This window comes from Aquarana catesbeiana, linkage group LG10, assembly GCF_042186555.1.
Source record: "Aquarana catesbeiana isolate 2022-GZ linkage group LG10, ASM4218655v1, whole genome shotgun sequence".
NCBI classification, from domain to species: Eukaryota; Metazoa; Chordata; class Amphibia; order Anura; family Ranidae; genus Aquarana; species Aquarana catesbeiana.
In genome coordinates this window covers 173,104,229-173,124,067 of record NC_133333.1, presented here as the reverse complement: position 1 = coordinate 173,124,067, position 19,839 = coordinate 173,104,229, and the positions used below count along the sequence as shown (strand labels likewise).

The 19,839-nt window shown below is 43.5% G+C and overlaps 1 protein-coding gene across 1 annotated transcript in view; it reads right to left on the bottom strand.

Annotated features, from left to right (window-relative positions):
- Window positions 1-3,212: 3,212 nt before the first annotated feature.
- Window positions 3,213-19,839, bottom strand: part of LOC141111043 (transmembrane protein 26-like) — a 78,744-nt gene continuing 62,117 nt past the window's right edge. Inside the window, exons 3-4 of the mRNA XM_073602982.1 lie at window positions 14,033-14,156; window positions 3,213-9,739 (exon numbers count right to left, since the gene is read on the bottom strand). Coding sequence (XP_073459083.1) covers window positions 9,125-9,739; window positions 14,033-14,156 — 739 coding nt within the window. The 3' untranslated portion in view covers window positions 3,213-9,124. The remainder of the gene's footprint in view (window positions 9,740-14,032; window positions 14,157-19,839) is intronic.

The window sequence follows — 19,839 nt, the reverse complement described above, 5'->3', positions numbered from 1 at the left end:
GTTATCAGGATAGTGACCTGACAGTAACCTGGATGGCTTCCCAGAGGTAGAAGCAGTGGAACTACTGATATTCAGCTGGGTCTGCAGATTATCCAATATGTATCCAACAAACCTAATGGTCTCCAGGCTCTTTATCAAGATCTTCAGTCATTCAGTGATGATGAGGGCAATAATTGCGGGTGGCCTGTAGGCCATATCTTCGGGAACAGTCTCTGACCCGGGAACCTCCTATTCTCCATCCTGAGAACCAAAACCTCATACAGATTGGCCAACTGTATCGTCCAAATTTGGACAAGTTATATCGGGATGCTGAAGACTCAAGAAGTGAAGGCTCACCTGGAGGTCTCACCTTTTAGTGTTTGAAACCCTATTGAAGCCAGGGCACCTATTTCAAACCTTAGGTATATTAGATCATAGGAAACCTTGCAGAATTTAAAAGATGGAATCCTCTGTTCCCTGCTGTAAGGATTGTATTGTATACATGTAAGCCTAGATATGGGATTAAGGGTAGATGAGGTTCGGCCGTGTCCTCACTCTCAGGGATCCAGTAACTTTTGCGTATCTTGGTAAACAATTACAAAAAACCTATGCAGATTGTTCTCTCCCCGTAGGTCTTCCAAATAGAGAGGGACACATTGGCTCACTCTCCATTCAGCTGGATAAAATTTCCTCAATATGGCCAGTAACAATGAAACAGTATTTCGTATGGCTAATATGTCTAGAAGAAGGATCTCAGATGTCCAAGCGTCAAGCCATAAATTACTTTGTTGCAGCCATTATCAGGCAGAATGGCTCTAGTCTCAGCTCTATACAGAGGTCTGCATCTTTGCATCTGGGTTAGGACATCATCCTTCCAGCGTATCCAATCTAAAGTGTCTGGAGTACCACAAGCATTGGAAATAGATTTGATTAAAGAGAGACACGGAAGTGGCCCTTCTTCAAAGGGCAAACAATGGACTATTCAGGCCTAGCAGCATCAGAAGAGGACAATCACTGTCCATTAAAGACAACTGCAGTGGTGCGGATCAAGTTAGTCAAGGGGCTTAGAGGGCTAGGGCAGATCCATCAATTGAGTGCAGAAACCGCTTTACCAGACGGATTGCACATCCATGGACAGAACTCAAGGGAGTACCTCCAGAACTAATATGTAATCGGCAACCTGGTATACACTTAACACGTTTAGGGCCCATTTTAAAGTGGACCCAAAGGGCTTAGCTACAATACATTTCAGTCGTTAGTGTAGAATAGTCTAATCTTCGACTTAAGCACTTCAGCATTACCCACCCTTGTCGTCTGGTGCTTTTTACATCCCCAAAAGTATATGCTGTCATGCTTATGTCAGGAATACTGAAATTGTTATACTTACCTGATGGTAATCTTCCTTTCATGATGCATAAGCATGACAGCATATAGATCCCTCCCTAAGGGCTTTACAGTGATGATAAGCTACAAGAATACTGTCTGAGGGAGGAGACTTACTTATATAGTATAACAGTCCTGGAATTGGGCAGGGGGGTGGAGTCAACCTATACATATATACTGTCATGCTTATGCATCAGAAAAGGAAAATTACTGTCAGGTAAGTATACTCGCAAACTGCAAATGGGCCTTTCTTAAGGCTTTCTTTCAACAATGGCTTTCTTTTTGCCATTCTTTCATAAAGGCCAGATTTTTTGGAATGCACAAAAAATAGTTGTCATGTAGACAGATTCTCCCACCTGTGGATCTCTGCAGCTCCTCCAGAGTTACCATGGGCCTCTTGGCAGCTTCTCTGATGAATGCTCTCCTTCCCCGGCCTGTCAGTTTAGGTGGACGGCCATGTCTTCGTAAGTTTACAGTTGTGCCATACTCTTTCCATTTTTGGATGATGGATTGAACAGTGCTCCATGAAATGTTCAAAGCTTGAGATTTTGTTTATTTTTTTTATAACCTAACCCTGCTTTAAACTTCTCTGGGGCTTTATCCCTGACCTGTCTGGTGTGTTCCTTGGCCTTCTTGATGATGTGTGTTCACTAAGGTTCTCTGACAAACCTCTGAGGGCTTTATACTGAGAATAAATTACACATCAGTGGACTCTATTTACTAATTAGGTGACTTCCGAAGGCAATTGGTTTCACTAGATTTTAGCTAGGGGTATCAGAGTAAAGGGGGCTGAATACAAATGCACGCCACACTTTTCAGATAATTATATAATTATAATTATGTAAAGAATGTTGAAAACCATTTATAGTTTTCCTTCCACTTCACAATTATGTGCCACTTTGTGTTGGTCTATCATATAAAATCCCAACAAAATATATTTACATTTTTGGTTGTAATGTGACAAAATGTGGAAAATTTCAAGGAGTATGAGTACTTTTTCAAGGCACTGTACATAAATTTTCTACACTCTGCGCCACTTTCAGAACGTATGTGAGACACTTTTGCTAAATCTGTATTTGCCGGTCTTTATGAATTCCAGGTAGTGTGTTCCTAATCCTTCAGGAAAGGTTCTCAAATGCATGTCAGAAGCAATATGTGTTTACGCTGGGGCACATGTATCAGTTCTGTCGCACAGTGAGGTAATGTTAAACATGAGCAATGAGACAGATTCTGAGACAAATCTATTATAATAATAAAGTATATGTAAATCCTCACCTTATAAAAACAGCCCATTCAGTTTAAAATAGAAATGAAAGGCAAAACATTTATGTATAAATGTAAAAATGTGTCCTTTTTATAAGTGATCACATACCCTCTGTTCTCAGCTGTATAAGGAGCACAGGGAGGAGAAACAGCAGAACATGGAGCTTCTCAATGAATGACTATGCCGGGGGCAAAGGGGCGTGTCAGGACCAGTGTAATCACTGCAAACTAATAGTGCTGCCTAATTAATTTTTAATATTGAAAGCAAATTCACTGCTTCATCCATGTTTCTATGCTTTATGATGTTGAGAAATTGCTGTTAAAAATACCTACCTAGCAGTTCTAGCCCTGGCCATCCTGAGTAAGGGCAGATGATCTAGCATTTACTTCATGGAATCCATCTGCCCTTAGCTCAGGCATACAGGCAGGAGAGTGTGCTTCGCTGAGAAATCCCCTCCTCCCTTATTCCAGATGAAAGAAAAAAAAAGCCCATGAAAACTTCTGGGATGTATGACATAATTTTGGCCTAGGCCAGAAATCAGGAGGCAACTGAAGAAATGTAAAAAAAAAGTTAAAACAAGTAAATATAAAATATATTCACATGTATTTACTAAGGCTAGTAGCATTAAGGCAAAAGATTTAAAAATAGTTAACTCTTGACTGAGATTTTTAGTTCTGTTTTAAAGCTTTAAAGTGATACTAAAGTCTATATTTTTTTCTTTTAAAATAATAAACATGTTATACTTACCCGCTCTGTGAAATGGTTTTGCACAGAGCAGCCTGGATCCTTCTCTTCTTGGGTCCTTCACCAGAGCTCCATGCCCCTCCCTCCTGTCGAGTATCCCCACAGCAAGCAGCTTGCTATAGGAACACCCGAGCCGAGCCACAGCTCTGTGTGCCCATTTGGCCCTGCCCCCTCTCTCTCCTGATTGAGTAACTGACTTTGACAGCAGCTGAGCCAATGGCGCCGCTGCTGTGTCTTAGCCAATCACAAGGGAAAATCCCCCTGGCTTAATCTCCTAAAAGCACTTTGTAATGGTACGTATAGGAGGCATTTTAATTGGTTGGTGCTGTGAGATGGACAATCAGAACCCGCCTAGCCCGTCCTGTCGGCACTGGAGAAGAGGAGAGAAAGTTGTGGTGATTTCAAATCCCTGGACCAGTAAATCGGCGACTCGATCTCTCACAGCTGGTGATCGCGGGGCTCAGGTACCTTGGGGCGGGGGGGATGGGGAGGGGGTCCAGTGAAAGTTCACATTACAGATTTTTTGTAAAGGTGAACTTATTCTTTAAGTCTGCTGCTCTAAAGTGAATAAAAAGATGCCCCAACCACCTCTTTCCTGACGCCAACATGGCAGCATACTAGTGATATATTTCTGCCTCTTGATCACTCCCTCAAGACCAGTGAATAGCATAAAAAAAGGACTAGTTAGTCACCCCCCCATTCTCTTTTTTTCCTCATACCTCCACGCACCAGTGAAGAGTAAGCAGTTCTATGTTTCCACCTCTGTCTCAGTGCAGTAGCTGTCTGGGTTCAAGCCTCTCCCAGCGTTCGAGCTGCTAAATGCGCTAATAGCTTGGGAACCCCTTCACCCCTTCTGTGGGTCTTGATGGGGCCCTGCAGTGTTTCCTCATTAGGAACGAAATCTGCCATCATGTAAGTGTCTGTTAGCTGCGGCTTGGGGGGGCAGCTAATTCCTTTCCCCTTTTTTTGGTTCCTTGCACCATAGAGGGCTGCCTATCCCTTTTACTCTTTCTGTCTCCTCATATGTGTTCTCCCTTACCTTGGTCTGTTTCTCTTTTGAGTGCCTCCCATGTCTCCATTTTTGTTAGTGTTATGTTCCCCTCTTGTTTGGCCATGTGGGGATCTAGACCGCGCTGCCTGGGGCAAGCCAGGCCTCCCTATAGGGAAAGAATGACCGCCCAGTGTTAATTTTTTGAGGCCAGGGCGCCCTCGATGACATGATCAGGCTGTGCCGGCAATTGGGAGTTCCGACCGCCATCTTGCTTATGGGCAAAAGCTCCCTCTTGCAAGCAAGAGCTCTCTCATCGCCCCCTACTGCTTTTTAACAGGTAGGACACCAAAAAAAGAAGAGAAATGCATATATATTAATTTATTTATTTTAGTTAAAAAAAAGAGAAATGTGTGTATATATATATATATATATATATATATATATATATATATATATATATATATATATATTATTTATTTTTTTTTTTTTTCTGTTTTTTATGAAGGCATATTTATTTTTTTCTCCTCTCTTTCATGTCAAAAGCCCCTCTGTCTCTAGTGCTATTTTCCTTTCTGGCCAGTCAGTCACCGCTTATGCAAAAAGACCCTCAAATTCAAAGGTACGGACCACCATGTTGGTAAGTTTGCAGGAAAAGAGTGCCTCCTTATGTGCATTGCTTTGAGTTTTTTTAGCCCCGCATGCTCATGCTCTCAAAGATCAAGAGCCAGGGAAAGGCGGACGGTCTTCGGAAAAGCATAGCCCTAGATGCTGCACCCACTTAAGGGAAAAAGTTCCAAGGAAGACCTCTTATCGCCTCTTCCCCAGAGCAACGCCAGCACCCCAGCATGAGTCCTGCAGGGCCTGTGGTGCAGCGCCTGTACCCAATAGGTTGGTGAGTAAAGACTGCCCAGAGGAGTTTGCAGGTAACACCAAATGTTTTATTATTTATGGTGCGAGATTCTATTTTGAACTCACTTCAATTATCCCGGCCAGGCAGCCCCCTCCTAGTTGCTACTAGAAGAGCAACCTGGCACCTTGGCATGTGGCGCTCAACCACTGCAGATAACAGTAGCTCCTTTTCATCAGAGGAAGACCCGGAGCTGCTTGGTTTCAGTTTTTTTGGGTTTTTTTTTCCTTTGTGGAACAGTGTGTCCAGGTGGCCATGCAGGCCATTACATGGGTGAAGAGACAAACTCATATTTACCCTTTCTTCAAAATGGCAATCCCTTCTCCATTCATGGAAGAATTTTAAATCAGAGGGATGGCAAAGTCCGGAGAGAGTTTCCCGTTTGATTGTCTTTACAAGTTTAATCCCTGTCAGAGACCGGATATAGCATCACTGAAATCCACTGCTCCTTCTCCAGACCATTTCTCTCCCATGGAGCTGCCTAACCTACCGCAAAAACGGGTTGGCTGCTACAATACTTACAGACGCTTGAGACTCGGGGTCATCATCCCGCTCCCCTTCACAGGAAAGATTGCACGTTTTCTTCCCAACCCTTTTTGTAGTTCGCAGGGGACGATGGCTAGCGTCCAGTTGCAGATCGGAATAGGTTGAACCTTTTTGGCCCTCTCAGAGATCTTTAAGATGGAGTCCATTCAAACAGTACAACCAGACAGCTGGATGCTACTGCTGGATCATCAGGATACCTATCCTCACATCCCAATTTTTTTTCTTTCCTTTTCCTTCCAAAATAAGTAAGTTTGGCGATCGGTTAGAAACATCTCAACTTTAACAGCCTACCTTTTGGATTATAAATATCTCTGAGGATGTTTGCAAGGGTCTCAGTGCTGTGTCAGCTCCACTCAGAGAACAGGTTCGCCACTACCAGGACATCATTCTTCTTCTACCCAGAGGACTGGAACAATTGCTGTCGCTTCAAGAGGTCCCCATATATACCCTGCAGGGATATGGCTAGGTTATCAACTTCTGAAAAAAAAAAAAAAGGTGAAAGCAAAGCCAACTTTCTCCAGTCGAACGGTTAGTGTACCTGGGGGTGTTCTGCTAGTTCCTCTGTTTTGCTTCCATCAGAGAAAGTGGTGACAGTCAGGAACAGAATTCTGAGGACAGATACTTCTTCTTGTTTGATAGCATCTCAGTGCCTAAGTCACCTGGGGACAACGTCGTCATGCATACCGATGATTCCTTGGGCGCATAGGTACCTGCACAAGTTTCAACTAGGATTCTTAGCGCAAGGGAGGAAACAGGATCTAGCACAGTTAATAACAGTGTCACTCAGTATGAATAGCAGCCTGCGCTGATGGAAAGACCTTGAGGAAGTTATGGCCCATTAGAACCGTTAGACTGGATAATTGTTAGGAATCATGTCTGCAAACAGCCTGGAAGGTGCACTGCGAGGGACTGTCGATCAAGTCAAGCGGAGATTCCCAGCCAAGGAGGGTAGTCTCAATTGCGTTGGAAGTTCAAACAGCCCTTTTAGCACTTTGGCCTTGCTACACAGAATCAAGGGAAGACCAGTCTCCTTGCAGTTGAGCAACAGGGAAGCCTATATTCAGCTCCAGGGAGGTACTCACAGCAATATCAGAGATAATATAGAGAGATGAAACCCATAATGTCTGGGACAGAAGATCACCAGCAAATTCAGAAAGCTTCAAAAACTCAAAAGCTTCAAAAACTCAAAAGCAGTTTACCTCCCAGCAGATTTTTGAACACACAGGCAGACCGACTATCGCGCAGAGCTCAACGAGTGGGTCTACATCCAAGGTCTTCTCAGAGCTGGTCCACAGGTAAGGACTACCACAGACAGACCTCTTCGCTTCCCACAGTAATCACAAACTTTGGGTATGTCTGACCTTGCTTCCGCACCTCAAGGCACAGGGGGCTGATGCTCTGGTCTGTCCTTGGGGCTGTAAGCTAGCCTATATATTTTCCCCCCAACATCTCCTGTAATGAGATTCCTCTTGAGTCTGTCAAAGGAGAACATGGTTGTCATAGCCAATCCTCCATATTGGTCACTAAGACCTCGGTTTTCCCTGGCCAATCATTTCAGGATGCAGAAGACATTTCCCCTCCACAACATACGCAGACTGGGGCTGCAAGCAGGGGCACTAAAAGGGGGGGCTGAGCAATCCAGGTTGCTCCAAATTCACTCCAGAGTGATCCTTACCTTGTTGTATGTGAGAAGGCACTCTACTTACAACATTCTATGCCTAAATCTGGAACAAGTTTGCATTTTTGCAGTGTTCAGTTCAGGCCATTACCTACAAGGCAGTATCTATTGCAAAAACTTTAAGCAGAAGATTGTCAGAGATTCAAGCTCTTGAAGCTTCAAAGAAAAAAATATATATATTGTTTTCTTTCCAGAAGGAGTAGAGTTTGGTCTTGTAGATCATCTTGCATCAAAAGTAGCAATAGCCCTCTATTTAACAAATATCTGGACATTGCCTAGCTTTCCAGAACATCACAGAGGAAAGTCACAAGAACTGTTCGTTTTCAGAACTTTAAAGAAGTAACTGTCCACAATTGCTCCTTTCAGGTCATCTAATAAACCTTTTGTCATTCCAGCTGGAAATCATCAAGGAAAAAAGGCTACTGCCTGCACTCTAGCAGGCTTGGATGTGCATATAGGACAAGGGGTCGCAAGCCTCCGTCAGCAGCGCACTCTACCAGAGTGGTTGCAGCCTCATAGGCAGCACTTTCGAGAGCATCTATGGTGTCCATCTGTAGATAGGTATCATGGTCATCCCAACATACCTACTTAAACTTTACGGAGTAGACCCAGGTTGTCATCAGGGGACTTTGTAGGAAAAACTATTCTGTCCTCTGTCCCATCCTAATTAGAAGATTGGTTTGGCAAGTAGAACCCACCCTGTCAGCTAGTTATTTATCACTAGTATGCTGCCATGTTGGCGTCAGGAAAACGGAAAATTGTATCAAATACTTACCATAATTTTCCTTTCCTGACGCCAAACCATGGCAGCATACGGACCCACCCTGTACGTTTAGGTATGTAGCTTGTTACAGAGAATGGGTGCAGCTAACTAGTCCTTTTTTTATGCTATTCACTGGTCCTGAGGGAGTGGTCAAAAGGCGGAGCTCTATCACTAGTATGCTGCCATGGTTTGGTGTCAGGAAAGGAAAATTAGGGTAAGTATTTGATACAATTTTCAGTTTTAGGCCTCTTGCACACTGCAGCTTGAAAAAGCTCAGTACAGTATTTTTTTTTTTTTACTGATCTAAAATGCAGCCCATTGTCTACAATGTGCCTGAACACATGGGCGACTAAACAAGCCATGTGTGTTCTTGAGTAAAAAAAAAATAAAAAATAGAAAAATCTGTGTTCACAGTTAGTATAATACACCGGTGCGTGCAAATACGTGCATATGAGCATAAATGCTAATAGATTTTTCCCTAGGAATGTGCACAAAAATGCATGAACTTGCACAAAACAAATGCTTGGAATTACATCCAGAAAAGCCTTATTGTGTTTCTGAAGTGAAAATTTTTCTCATATTGGTGAAAATCTGTCTCATCTGCAGTGTTAATTATGTTTTATACCTGTGCTAACCTGTCCCAATTGATTGCCTGGGGCTGAAAGCACAGGGGTCACAAATATCCATAAATACAGTTTATACTGTTTACTGCACAGGCTTTGGAAAATGAGGGGCAGCCTGATTTGAGTCCAGTTCTGTCACTAGTGCTTGATACAAGTCTTGATACTGACGCTCATGCATTAATGAACTATTAAACTTGCTAGGGGGAAATAATTATAATAATAAATAAACAAAAAATGTACCGGTAACTAAAAATCAGTTTCAGCATTATCTGTTTGGTTAGTTACAGCAGGATGTTGAAGGGTTTTCCTTTTACACCTATCCTTTCCCAGAAACATTCCAACTCTGTAGATTTCAAGTATAACTGTCAAAGCATTTTTACAAATAAAAAAGGTCATGGAGTCATTAAAAACTCCCTGTGCAGTGGCCAAATAAACTCGGTATACAAGAAACGGTCCATCTTGCATCCCAACGGTGATGATAACGCTCCACGTTTCATTGGTGCAGCATGAGGGCAAGCTGGGTCTCTTTCGGTCAGTTGTTGACTGCGACTTTTCTGTGAAGCTTGATGTTTGAGATTTTGTTGATGCTGTCTGAGTGAGCACTATTGTGAATTGCAGGATTGCCCAGGAAAAAAGACACAAACCAACAACAGCTACAGACATGTTAGTGTTCATCTTTGTCTCCTTGATTAGTTGTAAAACATCAAGTATGTCTGCCCCCAGCGCAATGTAAGTCAAGAGAAGCTGACAGAGCTGGTCTCTGCTCAGGTGACCTTTTGGCATTATCCAGCGTCCTATGACCAGGACCACAATCAGTATCTCCTCCATGGCTTGAAGCTCATTTGAATATTCAGTGTAGACCTGAGAGAAAGCAGAATGGTAGTTTTTAGTTTGGGTAAAAAATATATGTTTCTATATGTGTGACTCTGAACTGAGAAAGCTGAAGTTGTTTCACTTTTCAAACCAAGGTCGCAGTTAAATGTACTTTGTTTTATAGTTATTGGATAGGGATTGGGTTTCCATACAATATTCAACCTTTTCAAGGGTATCTATGGCTAAAACATTTTTGTTGTTGTTGGCTGTTGTTAAGATAGAATAGGGAAAACCTCTGGTAATTTTTTTTTGCGTTTTGTGTCCCACTGGGTTGATTTTTCTTCACTTTATATCTTGAGACACAACAAGAAGTGAGAGGATAGCTCTCCAAAATAATAGTCTCTTGGAAAATTGTCACCATAAAAATTGCCCTTATAAGAAGATCTAATCTAATCTAAAATTTACAGTTGTCACTATTAACTATTAACTAGGTAACTATTCCCGTTCCAGTGACAACTGTAAATTTTAGATTTTCCCGCACATTCAGGGCCCATTTAGATCTTGACATCCTGATGGGATATTAATGTGTGTTTTGTTAGGGCAATCCATTCAAGTGAATGGGGTGGCAATGCATTAAGGCGTCTAAAAAAAAAAACATGCACTATTTTGGTAATACAGCACACCACAATGCACACTAGTTGGCTTTTATCTTGGTGCATCCAAATTCTACTGTCAAGAAAATTCTAACTCAGCTAAACATTCCTTAGACCCATCAGGTTCAGGTATATGTTTGTCGTATAAATATGGTATAAGAAAACTAATGCTGAGAGAAAGATGAAGGCTGACCTCCTTCAGAAAATGCTGATTGCCTGATTGTGTCTGGCTTCAACGCTTTTTGAGTCACTGGGGGTTATTTATGAAAGGCAAATCCACTTTGCACTACAAGTGCAAACTACAAGTGCAAAGTGCACTTGAAATTGCACTAAAAGTGCACTTGGAAATGCAGTTGCTGTAAATCCGAGGGGTCGATCTGAAATGAGGGGAAGCTCTGCTGATTTTATTATCCAATCATGTGCAAGCTAAAATACTGTTTTTTATTTTCCTTGCATGTTCCCCTCGGATCTACAGCGACTGCACTTTCAAGTGCACTTTCAGTGCATTTTCAAGTGCACTTTGCACTCTATTGACTCAGCCCGCCCCTCGCTCCTGTGTCACTGGATTTGATTAACCGCAGCAGGAGCCAATAGCTCCTGCTGCTATGGATCTGTCCAATGAGGAGAGAGGCAGCGGCTGGAGCCGCTGCGCTCGTGCATATCGCTGGATCAGATTGGGCTCAGGTAATTAAAAAAGGGGGGGGGGGTCTGGGGGGAACTGCAGCACAGACGGTTTTTCCCCTTAATGCATAGAATACTACTGCAAAATTATTATTGCAGAAAAGCTGGTTTTAAAATGTTATATTTTAACAGGCTATTTATTTGTGTCTAGTAGTGATTTTTGGCTGGAGTCCTTCCTTAACCACTTAAGGACCGCAAGGATTTACCCCCTTAATGACCAGGCAATTTATTGCTATACGGCACTGCGTTACTTTAACTGACAATTGCGCAGTCATGCGATGCTGTACCCAAGTAAAATTGATGTCCTTTTTTTCCCCACAAATAGAGCTTTCATTTGGTGGTATTTGATCACCTCTGTGTTTTTATTTTTTTGCGATATAAACGAAAAAAAAAAACGCCAATTTTGAATAAAAAACATAATTTTTCACTTTTTGCTATAAAACATTCCCAATAAAAAAAATTAAAAAAATCCAATTTGTTTATAAATTTAGGCCAAAATGTATTCTGCTACATATTTTTGATAAAAAAATTCTAATAAGCGTATATTTATTGGTTTGGGCAAAAGTTATAGCATGTACAAAATAGGGGATAGATTTATGGCATTTTTATAAAAAATATTTTTACTACTCACTGGCGGAGATCAACGATTATTAGCAGGACTGTGACATTGCAGCGGACAGATCAGACACATTTGACACTTTTTTAGGACCAGTGACATTATTACAGTGATCAGTGCTAAAAATATGCACTGATCAGATCACTGTATAAATAACACTGGCAGGGAAGGGGGTTAACATCAGGGACGATCAAGGGATTAATTGTATTTCCTGGGTTTGTTTATTAACTGTATGGGGGACGTCTGACTGGGACCACACAGAGATCCGTCTTCAAGATCCTGTGTCATCCCCTGTCAGAAAAGAGATCTGCCTTGTTTACATCAGCAGATCCCGTTCTGTCCCAGTGGAGAATGATTGCGGGCGGCTGACGGACATCGTGTCCCCGGGACCCTCTGATATCCCCAATATAACTGCGGTGCGTGGTCAGAAAGTGGTTAAAGGAGAAGTCCAGCCAAAGCTCGTTTGGCAGTACTTCTCCTATGGATCACAGAAGTGCAATTTGTTTTGCACTCCTGTGACCTGTTTTCAGCAGACAGCGGGTTGAAGTACGCTCTCTGCTGACATCACGAATGTCAGTCCAGGCACTGTGTCATCCCGACCACGGAGTCAGGATCCGCCAGGTGCCTATTCATTAAGATCTCCAATTACATCACTTCGCTTACTGTAAAGTAAACCATCAGTAATTGGAGATAAAGCATAAGTACTTGGAGATTTAGGCGAGTTGCTGTTTATGCACAACACCGGCAAGCGTGTACACTCCGGTACACGATATTATGAGCGGACATTGTTAGACCGCTCAGTGAGCCGCTGAGAGCCTGAGACACTCGCTCCGCCCCCTCCACAGTCAGGTGCTCCAGTGAGCGAGGAGGGACAAGAGCAGAGAGCTGGGACTGACAGTCTACAGCTCTCTGCTAATGGAGCTCTGAAAACCGAGTGATCAGCGCTGTTCGATCGCTCGGTTCTCAGACCGATGCTGCATCCACCTAGGTAAGTATGATGGGGGGGGGGGGGGGGGCAGAAAAAACATCCTTTATTTCTCTTTTAAAGCTATTTTCAGACGGAGGTCAGCATGGTAATCTACTTATTTCTTTCAGCACAGATTTCCTTTAATGACTGACAAAAAGGACCTTTTCTGAAACAACATCTAGTAAGTGTTCTTTCATTGAAATTGTTAGTAAAGAAGCCTTATTACTATCTCCATTTCAGTGCTGATATTTTCAGATTAAATAGAGATTGTTATAAACATAGGCATATAATTTAGGAAAAGCTCTTAAACCTGAACTCCTGTCACCTGATAAAAACCCAGACATCAATATTAAGGCTCTAATGCTTGTTCAGGGTAAGGGGCATGTAATTGACAGAATCACTTATCTTATTCCTTGCTCCTCACTTAGCTGATCCTGTTGCTGGTCTTGCAGCCACCCCCCACCCCAAAGATAAATATTCCTCTCAGTCATACCCCATACATTAAACCAGCAATACAGCTTTGCTATGGGTGTGTGCATATGGAGGGTGCTACCAAAAGGGGATTTTTATAAGCTGACCAGAGTTTAACTTTAAAATTTACTGGCCCTAACTGAACAAATTATCTTTCATGCCCAAATTTTAAAACCCAGGCAACTTCAAGGTTCATAATACAACACCTGTGCACAAAACCCCTGCACTCTCAGCAACCAATCAGGTTTTCCCTTTCATGCTTCTACTGCAGTAAATCACTGCAGCATTGCTGAAAAAGTTTGGCTTGTTGCTATAGGCACAAATCCATTTATGAACAAAGCCTCAATTTCTAGCGCTCTTTCTAACAGCGCTTTAGTGCTGTTTAAGCGGCACTTTTCAGTCACTCGCAGGGCGCTTTTAACCCCAAAGAAGGGGTTGAAAACTCCCATGTTGCGGCTCTTCCGAAGAGCTTTTCAGGCGCTTCAGTATCGCTGCACATTCACTCCAATGGGCAGGGCCTTTTGGGAGCGCTAAATACAGCGCTCCCAAGCCGCCCAAAGATGCTGCTTGCAGGACTTTTCGTAACGTCTCGCAAGCACACCGCCCAAGTGTGAAAAGTCACACTTGAAAGAATGGGAGTCGGTTTTCAGGAGCTTAGCAGAGTCTATTTCCAGCACTAAAGCACCTGAAAATCACCTCAGTGTGAAAGGGGTCCTAGATGGGTAGAGGAGAACTCAGACAGGGCTGAAAACACTGCTTAGGATTTCAGTGTAGCAGGTGCAGTGTGGTTAGTTCACTAAAGGAAGATAGGAGCTTTACGAATTTCTGACAGATTGACATATCATTTTCTGTACTTGCAGCATTTTTAAAACATAGAGAAATGTGCATGTTTTGCAGAGATACAGAGACATACACTTTTTAATAATATATGTTTGTAGTTAAAAGATACATACACTGTCCATACACTCATGATGTGTCGTATTGCTTAATTCAATTCTGACTTCTAGGAGACCCAGTTCCATGATAAAAATCGGTGGGAGAACGGAACACAGATATATAAACACCATGGGGGAAAACCTAGAATAGAGCAGATGCAAGTCATTTCTGTAGCACAGTTTTAAACCTGCTTACAGCCATGTGAGGTTCTTTTAAAATATGAGGCACTGCTATTAGGTGCAAGCTCATGTTTTTTTCCTAAAACATTTCTGTATTTGGGTGGACAGTCCATCCATTTTAACCTCATGGGATAAATGGCCTGGTGGCCTATATTGTGATTTTGGGACTCCAGCAGAATAGTATTGTAGCCCGGTGTCCGTTGACTGTGTGATCTTCCACCTGCTCACCCCCTTTCTCCTCTGTACAAAGACAGGATGACTGTGCTGCGTGCTTTCTCTTTCACTCCCACAGCTATCCTGCTGGCTGTGAGCAGAGAGGGCTGTGTGAAATCCCCCGCTCGTCCTTTTGCTTCCAGGCAACAACAGAGTCTGGAAGGAGGAGACTGATAACAAAGCAGCTGCATTGGACACTGGGATATGTAGTCCTGAAGAAGCGCTGGAGGACATGTAATATCCTAGCTGTTGTTGTGCCCTTGTCCCCTCAGGGCTAAAAAGAACTTACCAGAGGACAGAATTAGAAATAGACTTGAAAAACTTAACACTAATAAGTCACCGGGACCAGATGACTTGCACCCGGGGGTCCTTAAGGAACTCAGTCAAGTAATTGCCAGACCATTGTTCATAATTTTTACAAACTGTCTACTGATTGGAATGGTACCAGCTGTTTGGAGAAAAGCCAATATAGCACCAATATTTTAAAAAGGGCCAAGATACATCCCTGGGAATTACAGACCAGTTAGCCTAACATCAATTGTATGCAAGCTCTTGGAGGGGTTGATAAGGGACTATATGCAAGATTTTAGTAATGACAACAGTATCATTAGCAGTAATCAGCATGGATTCATGAAGAATCGTTCTTGCCAAACTAATCTATTAACCTTCTATGAGAAGGTGAGCTGCCATCTAGATAAAGGAAGGACCGTAGACGTGGTGTATCTGGATTTTGCAAAAGCATTTGATACAGTTCCCCATAAATGTTTTCTGTACAAAGTAAGGTTCGTTGGCAAGGGGCGAGTTCAGAGGGTAGTGATAAATGGGAAGTACTCAGAATGGTGCGGGGTGGAAAATGGGGTCCCCCAGGGTGTCCTGGGACCAATCCTAATTAATTTATTCATAAACGACCTGGAGGATGGGATAAAAAGTTCAATCTCTGCATTTGCGGACAATACTAAGCCAAGCAGGACAATAACTCCTCCGCAGGATGTGGAAACCTTGCAAGAAGATCTGAACAAATTAATGGGGTGGGCAAGGTTTAATGTAGAAAAATGTAAAATAATGCATTTGGGTGGCAAAAATATGAATGCAATCTATACACTGGGGGGAGAACCTCTGGGGGAATCTAAGATGGAAAAGGACCTGGAGGCCCTAGTAGATGACAGGCTCGGTTATGGCATGCAATGCCAAGCTGCTGCAAGTAAAGCAAACAGAATATTGGCATGCATTAAAAAGGGGATTAACTCCAGAGATAAAACAATAATTCTCCCGCTCTACAAGACTCTGGTCTGGCTGCACCTGGAGTTAGCTGTCCAGTTCTAGGCACCAGTCCTCAGGAACGATGTGCTGGAACTAGAGAGAGTCCAGAGAAGGGCAACCAAACTAATAAAGGAACTGGAGGACATTAGTTATGAGGAAAGGTTATAAGCACTGAACTTATCCTCTCTGGAGAAGAGACCCTTAAGAGGGGATATGATTTCAACGTATAAATACCATACTATGACCCCAAAATAGGGACAAAACCTTTTTGCGATTTAATAAGACACGCGGCCATTCACTGAAATTAGAAGAAAAGGGGTTTAACCGTAAACTGCGTAGAGGGTTTTTTTACTGTAAGAGTGGTAAGATGTGGCATTCTCTTCCACAGGCAGTTGTTTCAGCGGGGAGCATCGACAATTTTAAAAAAACTATTAGATAAGCACCTTAATGATTACCATGTAATACTAACATAAAATCACACACAGAAGTTGGACTTGATGGACTTGTGTCTTTTTTCAACCTCGACTACAATATAACTATGTAAGTGGGGATGAATGATCTTGTCGGGGGACTACTCATTCCCTTGGCTCAAAGCAAGACATACCAACCAAGAGTGTACACCCCATGCTACAACATGTGTATCAGTGCATGTTACAAGAACAGAAAGTCCCAGCAGGAGGAGTGGGGAAGCTGTGGCAACTAGACAGAGGTGAAAAGATACTGCAGCCAGGTGAGATGGCATGTCTACAAGCTTCAGTCAAGTTCAGCTGAGATCAACCAAGGCCCTTTGTTGTACTTGAAGCCAATTGTCATGGAAAGGACAAGGGAGTGGAGTTGATCCCAGAAGAAGTGTCCGCTAGGGCCTTACAACAAAGGCTTAGGAAGATTTCTATCATCCCATGCAAACAATTGCCTGATCCTCCAGTGTACCAAATCCATCCTGATGAGAGGACAGGGCCTTTGAAGACTTGGCATCAAAATCATCTACTGCCTCTGGGTGAAGCCAGCATGGTACCTGCAAGAACCAAGACGCCTTCGTCTAGCCCATCTACTTTCAGTCACCAGGTCGCAACCTTCACCACCAGACAAAGATGCAGGAGAAAGCAGTGAGGAGGAAGATGTTTGTATGGTCTGGATGTGGCCATCTACACCTAAAGACGTCACTTCATCCCCTCCTCTTGCAGAGACTGACACTAATACTCTCAGGTCTGAAGCTTCAGAGTTTGTACCTTAGGGTTATTACTCAGAGAGTCAGGAAGACTCTCCCGTATCCCCAACATATAGATTATCCAATCACCCCCAGAACTGGGTGAAGAATCGGCTGGAGAGGGGTCATCGGATCCAAAAGAGTAAAGACCAAAGAGGACAATTCTTCCAACCATGAGATTGGCTTGCAAACACTGAGTGAGAGTGCAGAAGAGACTAGAAGGTCTCAAGAGAAACCAATTCTTTCTGCTTCAGTTTTGGTGGAAAGTGACTCTAGACCACCCCATGACACACCTTGGTGGGAGGCCCTCATGGCCAAAATGTTTAGTAAAAAAATGTGCTATTAGATACATTTTTTTTCTGCTATGCCTGTTTGAATGCTAACTGTTTGCTCTCATGTGATTACTAAAATGGTTCTGCCGCCTATTGTTTATGCAAATTTTGTACCAGGTTATGGACATTTACATATCGCCAGACATGGTCTTTCCTTTGGGGGACCAAAGGTTCTTTGGTGGGGGTGTAGAGCTGGTTGCTTACTGGCTATGTGATCAACTGCCTGTTCGTCCAGAAACAGGCTGGCTATGCTGCAGTCTTTCGCTCTCCCTCCTGCAGCTGAGCTGCTGGCTATGAGCAGAACGGGCTGTCTGAAATCCTCTTCTTGCCCCCCCTCCCACCTGGAAACACCAGAACCTGAAAGGAGGAGACTGGTAACACACCAGCTGCGTGGGACATAGGGCTATGTAGTCCTTCAGAAGCACTGCTCAGGGGGAAAGAATACAATTAAAAACTACAACACCAAGGAATCCCTGGTGACAAAAAGAGGCGACACTTCGTTTTTCCCAGGCAGTTCTAGAGAGATTGGCGTCTTTTGCCAGGGGGGAAAGAAGAGTGTACAGACCTGCCAGAGCCCACCAGGGAGATCACTACATAGGAGACACAGCAGGGCGGGAATAACAGTGTGCAAACCTGCTACTGTGTCCTGAGAGAGCTAAGAGACTGAGCCACAGAAAGTCACTGTGTTGTGGGACCAGAGCAGGGGCCATACATGCCTACATCTGTGAGACCCTCATTGTGAGGACTGAGACATCTGGGACTACTGACTGTCAAGTGTATGGGACCGTATCTGTTGCATGCAAGGCGTTGTGAGCGGAACTACCAAGCTTAATCCCTTGCTTCACACAGTTAATGCCAGTAGAGACTGCTCCTTACTATCAATCATCCATTGCACAGCATCAAAACGGACAGATCCATGTGCACAGGGCCGATCCTAGGGTCACTGGCGCCTGGATGCAGAAATATTTCTGGCGCCCTTACATTTGCGTGATCATCTTACTAACACCTCCCCTTTTCAAATGTTTCTATGGCAATGAGTCAATGGCACAACACCTGAGGATAATGCTCAACATCTTTTCTCCGGTAATTCTAAACTTTTGAGTTTACAGTTGTTTTAGTAAGCCTAAAGTGCAAGCATGTCAACCACATCCTGAATTTTACCAGCATTAACTAATCACATATATAAATGTGAAAAAACTTTCCATGCTATCCCTATGTATAAACCACAGTCGCAGAATTACCAGGGTTGCAACAGTCGCACTTGCGACAGGGCCCTGGCATTCCGTCATTGTCGGGGGGGGGGGCGCCCAGTGGGGTTGCTATTCACACGACTCTGAGCAGAGAGCATGTCTCTCATTGAACAGCAGAACAGAGATCCTGGCATTGACAGTTCTATCTTGAACTTGAATGCAGTAAAAGTCTGCAGCTTCCATGGACTCCTTCAACATTTCTAACACTGCTCAAGAAAAAGGAAATAACCCTTTCAAAGGATGTGTTAGCACTTAAATCATCCAGACACCATGCTTGATATGGTGTCAGGATGAGTGAATCACATTATTTATATTACTACATTGTAATATATATTGAAATAGTTCAACTCTCCATAATGCAAATTATTGGGAACCCTGAGCTTGTCACTTGCAAACAGATGCAGCGTGTCACCATCGCCTGCCACCAGATGCAGTGTGCCACTGTCGCCTGCCACCAGATGCAGCTTGTCAATTGCCACCATCAACTGCCACCAGATGCAGCGTGCCACAGTCGCCTGGCACCAGATGCCACTTGTCACTTGCCACTGTCACTTGCCACCAGATGCAGTGTCACTTGCCACCTTCGCCTGTCACTAGATGCAGCTTGTGACTAGGGACTGCATGTTCCATGATCTGTTCCTTTTTGATTGTTTTTTTTTCCTTGGCCAATAGGAAGGAGAGGGAAGTAATATAGCGGCTGTCCTTTTAAGCGCCGCTCCTGAGTACAGCAGCACGAGGAGGTGAGGGAGAGGGGAAAGAAGACACAGAGACACAGCTGCTCTCTCCGCTGCTGACAGAACAGGGAGGGGGAATGAGCGGGAAAAAGAGAGACCTCTTCTGACAGTGGCAGCTCGAGCAGGGAAAGGAGGGGGCAGCACAGTTTCTCCTCCTCGGACCTGCTCACCTCTTCTATCATTTGCCAGCAGGAAGAGCAAGCAGGAGGGGATCTGTGGCACCTGAGTTTCTGCGCCCCCCCCTCTGTCTCAGCTCAAAGCACCTGGGCATGGTGCACCCGCCCAGGATTGGCCCTGCATGTGCACTACCTTACAGACAGGCCCCAACATCAGCCAGCTTAACATTGCACATTAGGTGTGACGTATCACCCAGCCACCTTCCAGGGGTACCCTGTTCAGAAACACTTATGAATACCCACATCTGGGGGTATCACTACAGCATGCACTCCAGGACACTTTCTTTGATTGGTTATTGCATATGCTGCTAGAATGCATTTGATGACAAGTTCTAAAAGTGGGTGGAACTCCACTTTAAGTACAATGTCATCATCTGTGTTGTGTGAATCTAGTTTTTGCCTGTTTCCTTGGAATTTACTTCCCAAATCTTATGTAAATCATGCCAAGGGCTACAAGAGCTAATCAGGCTTTG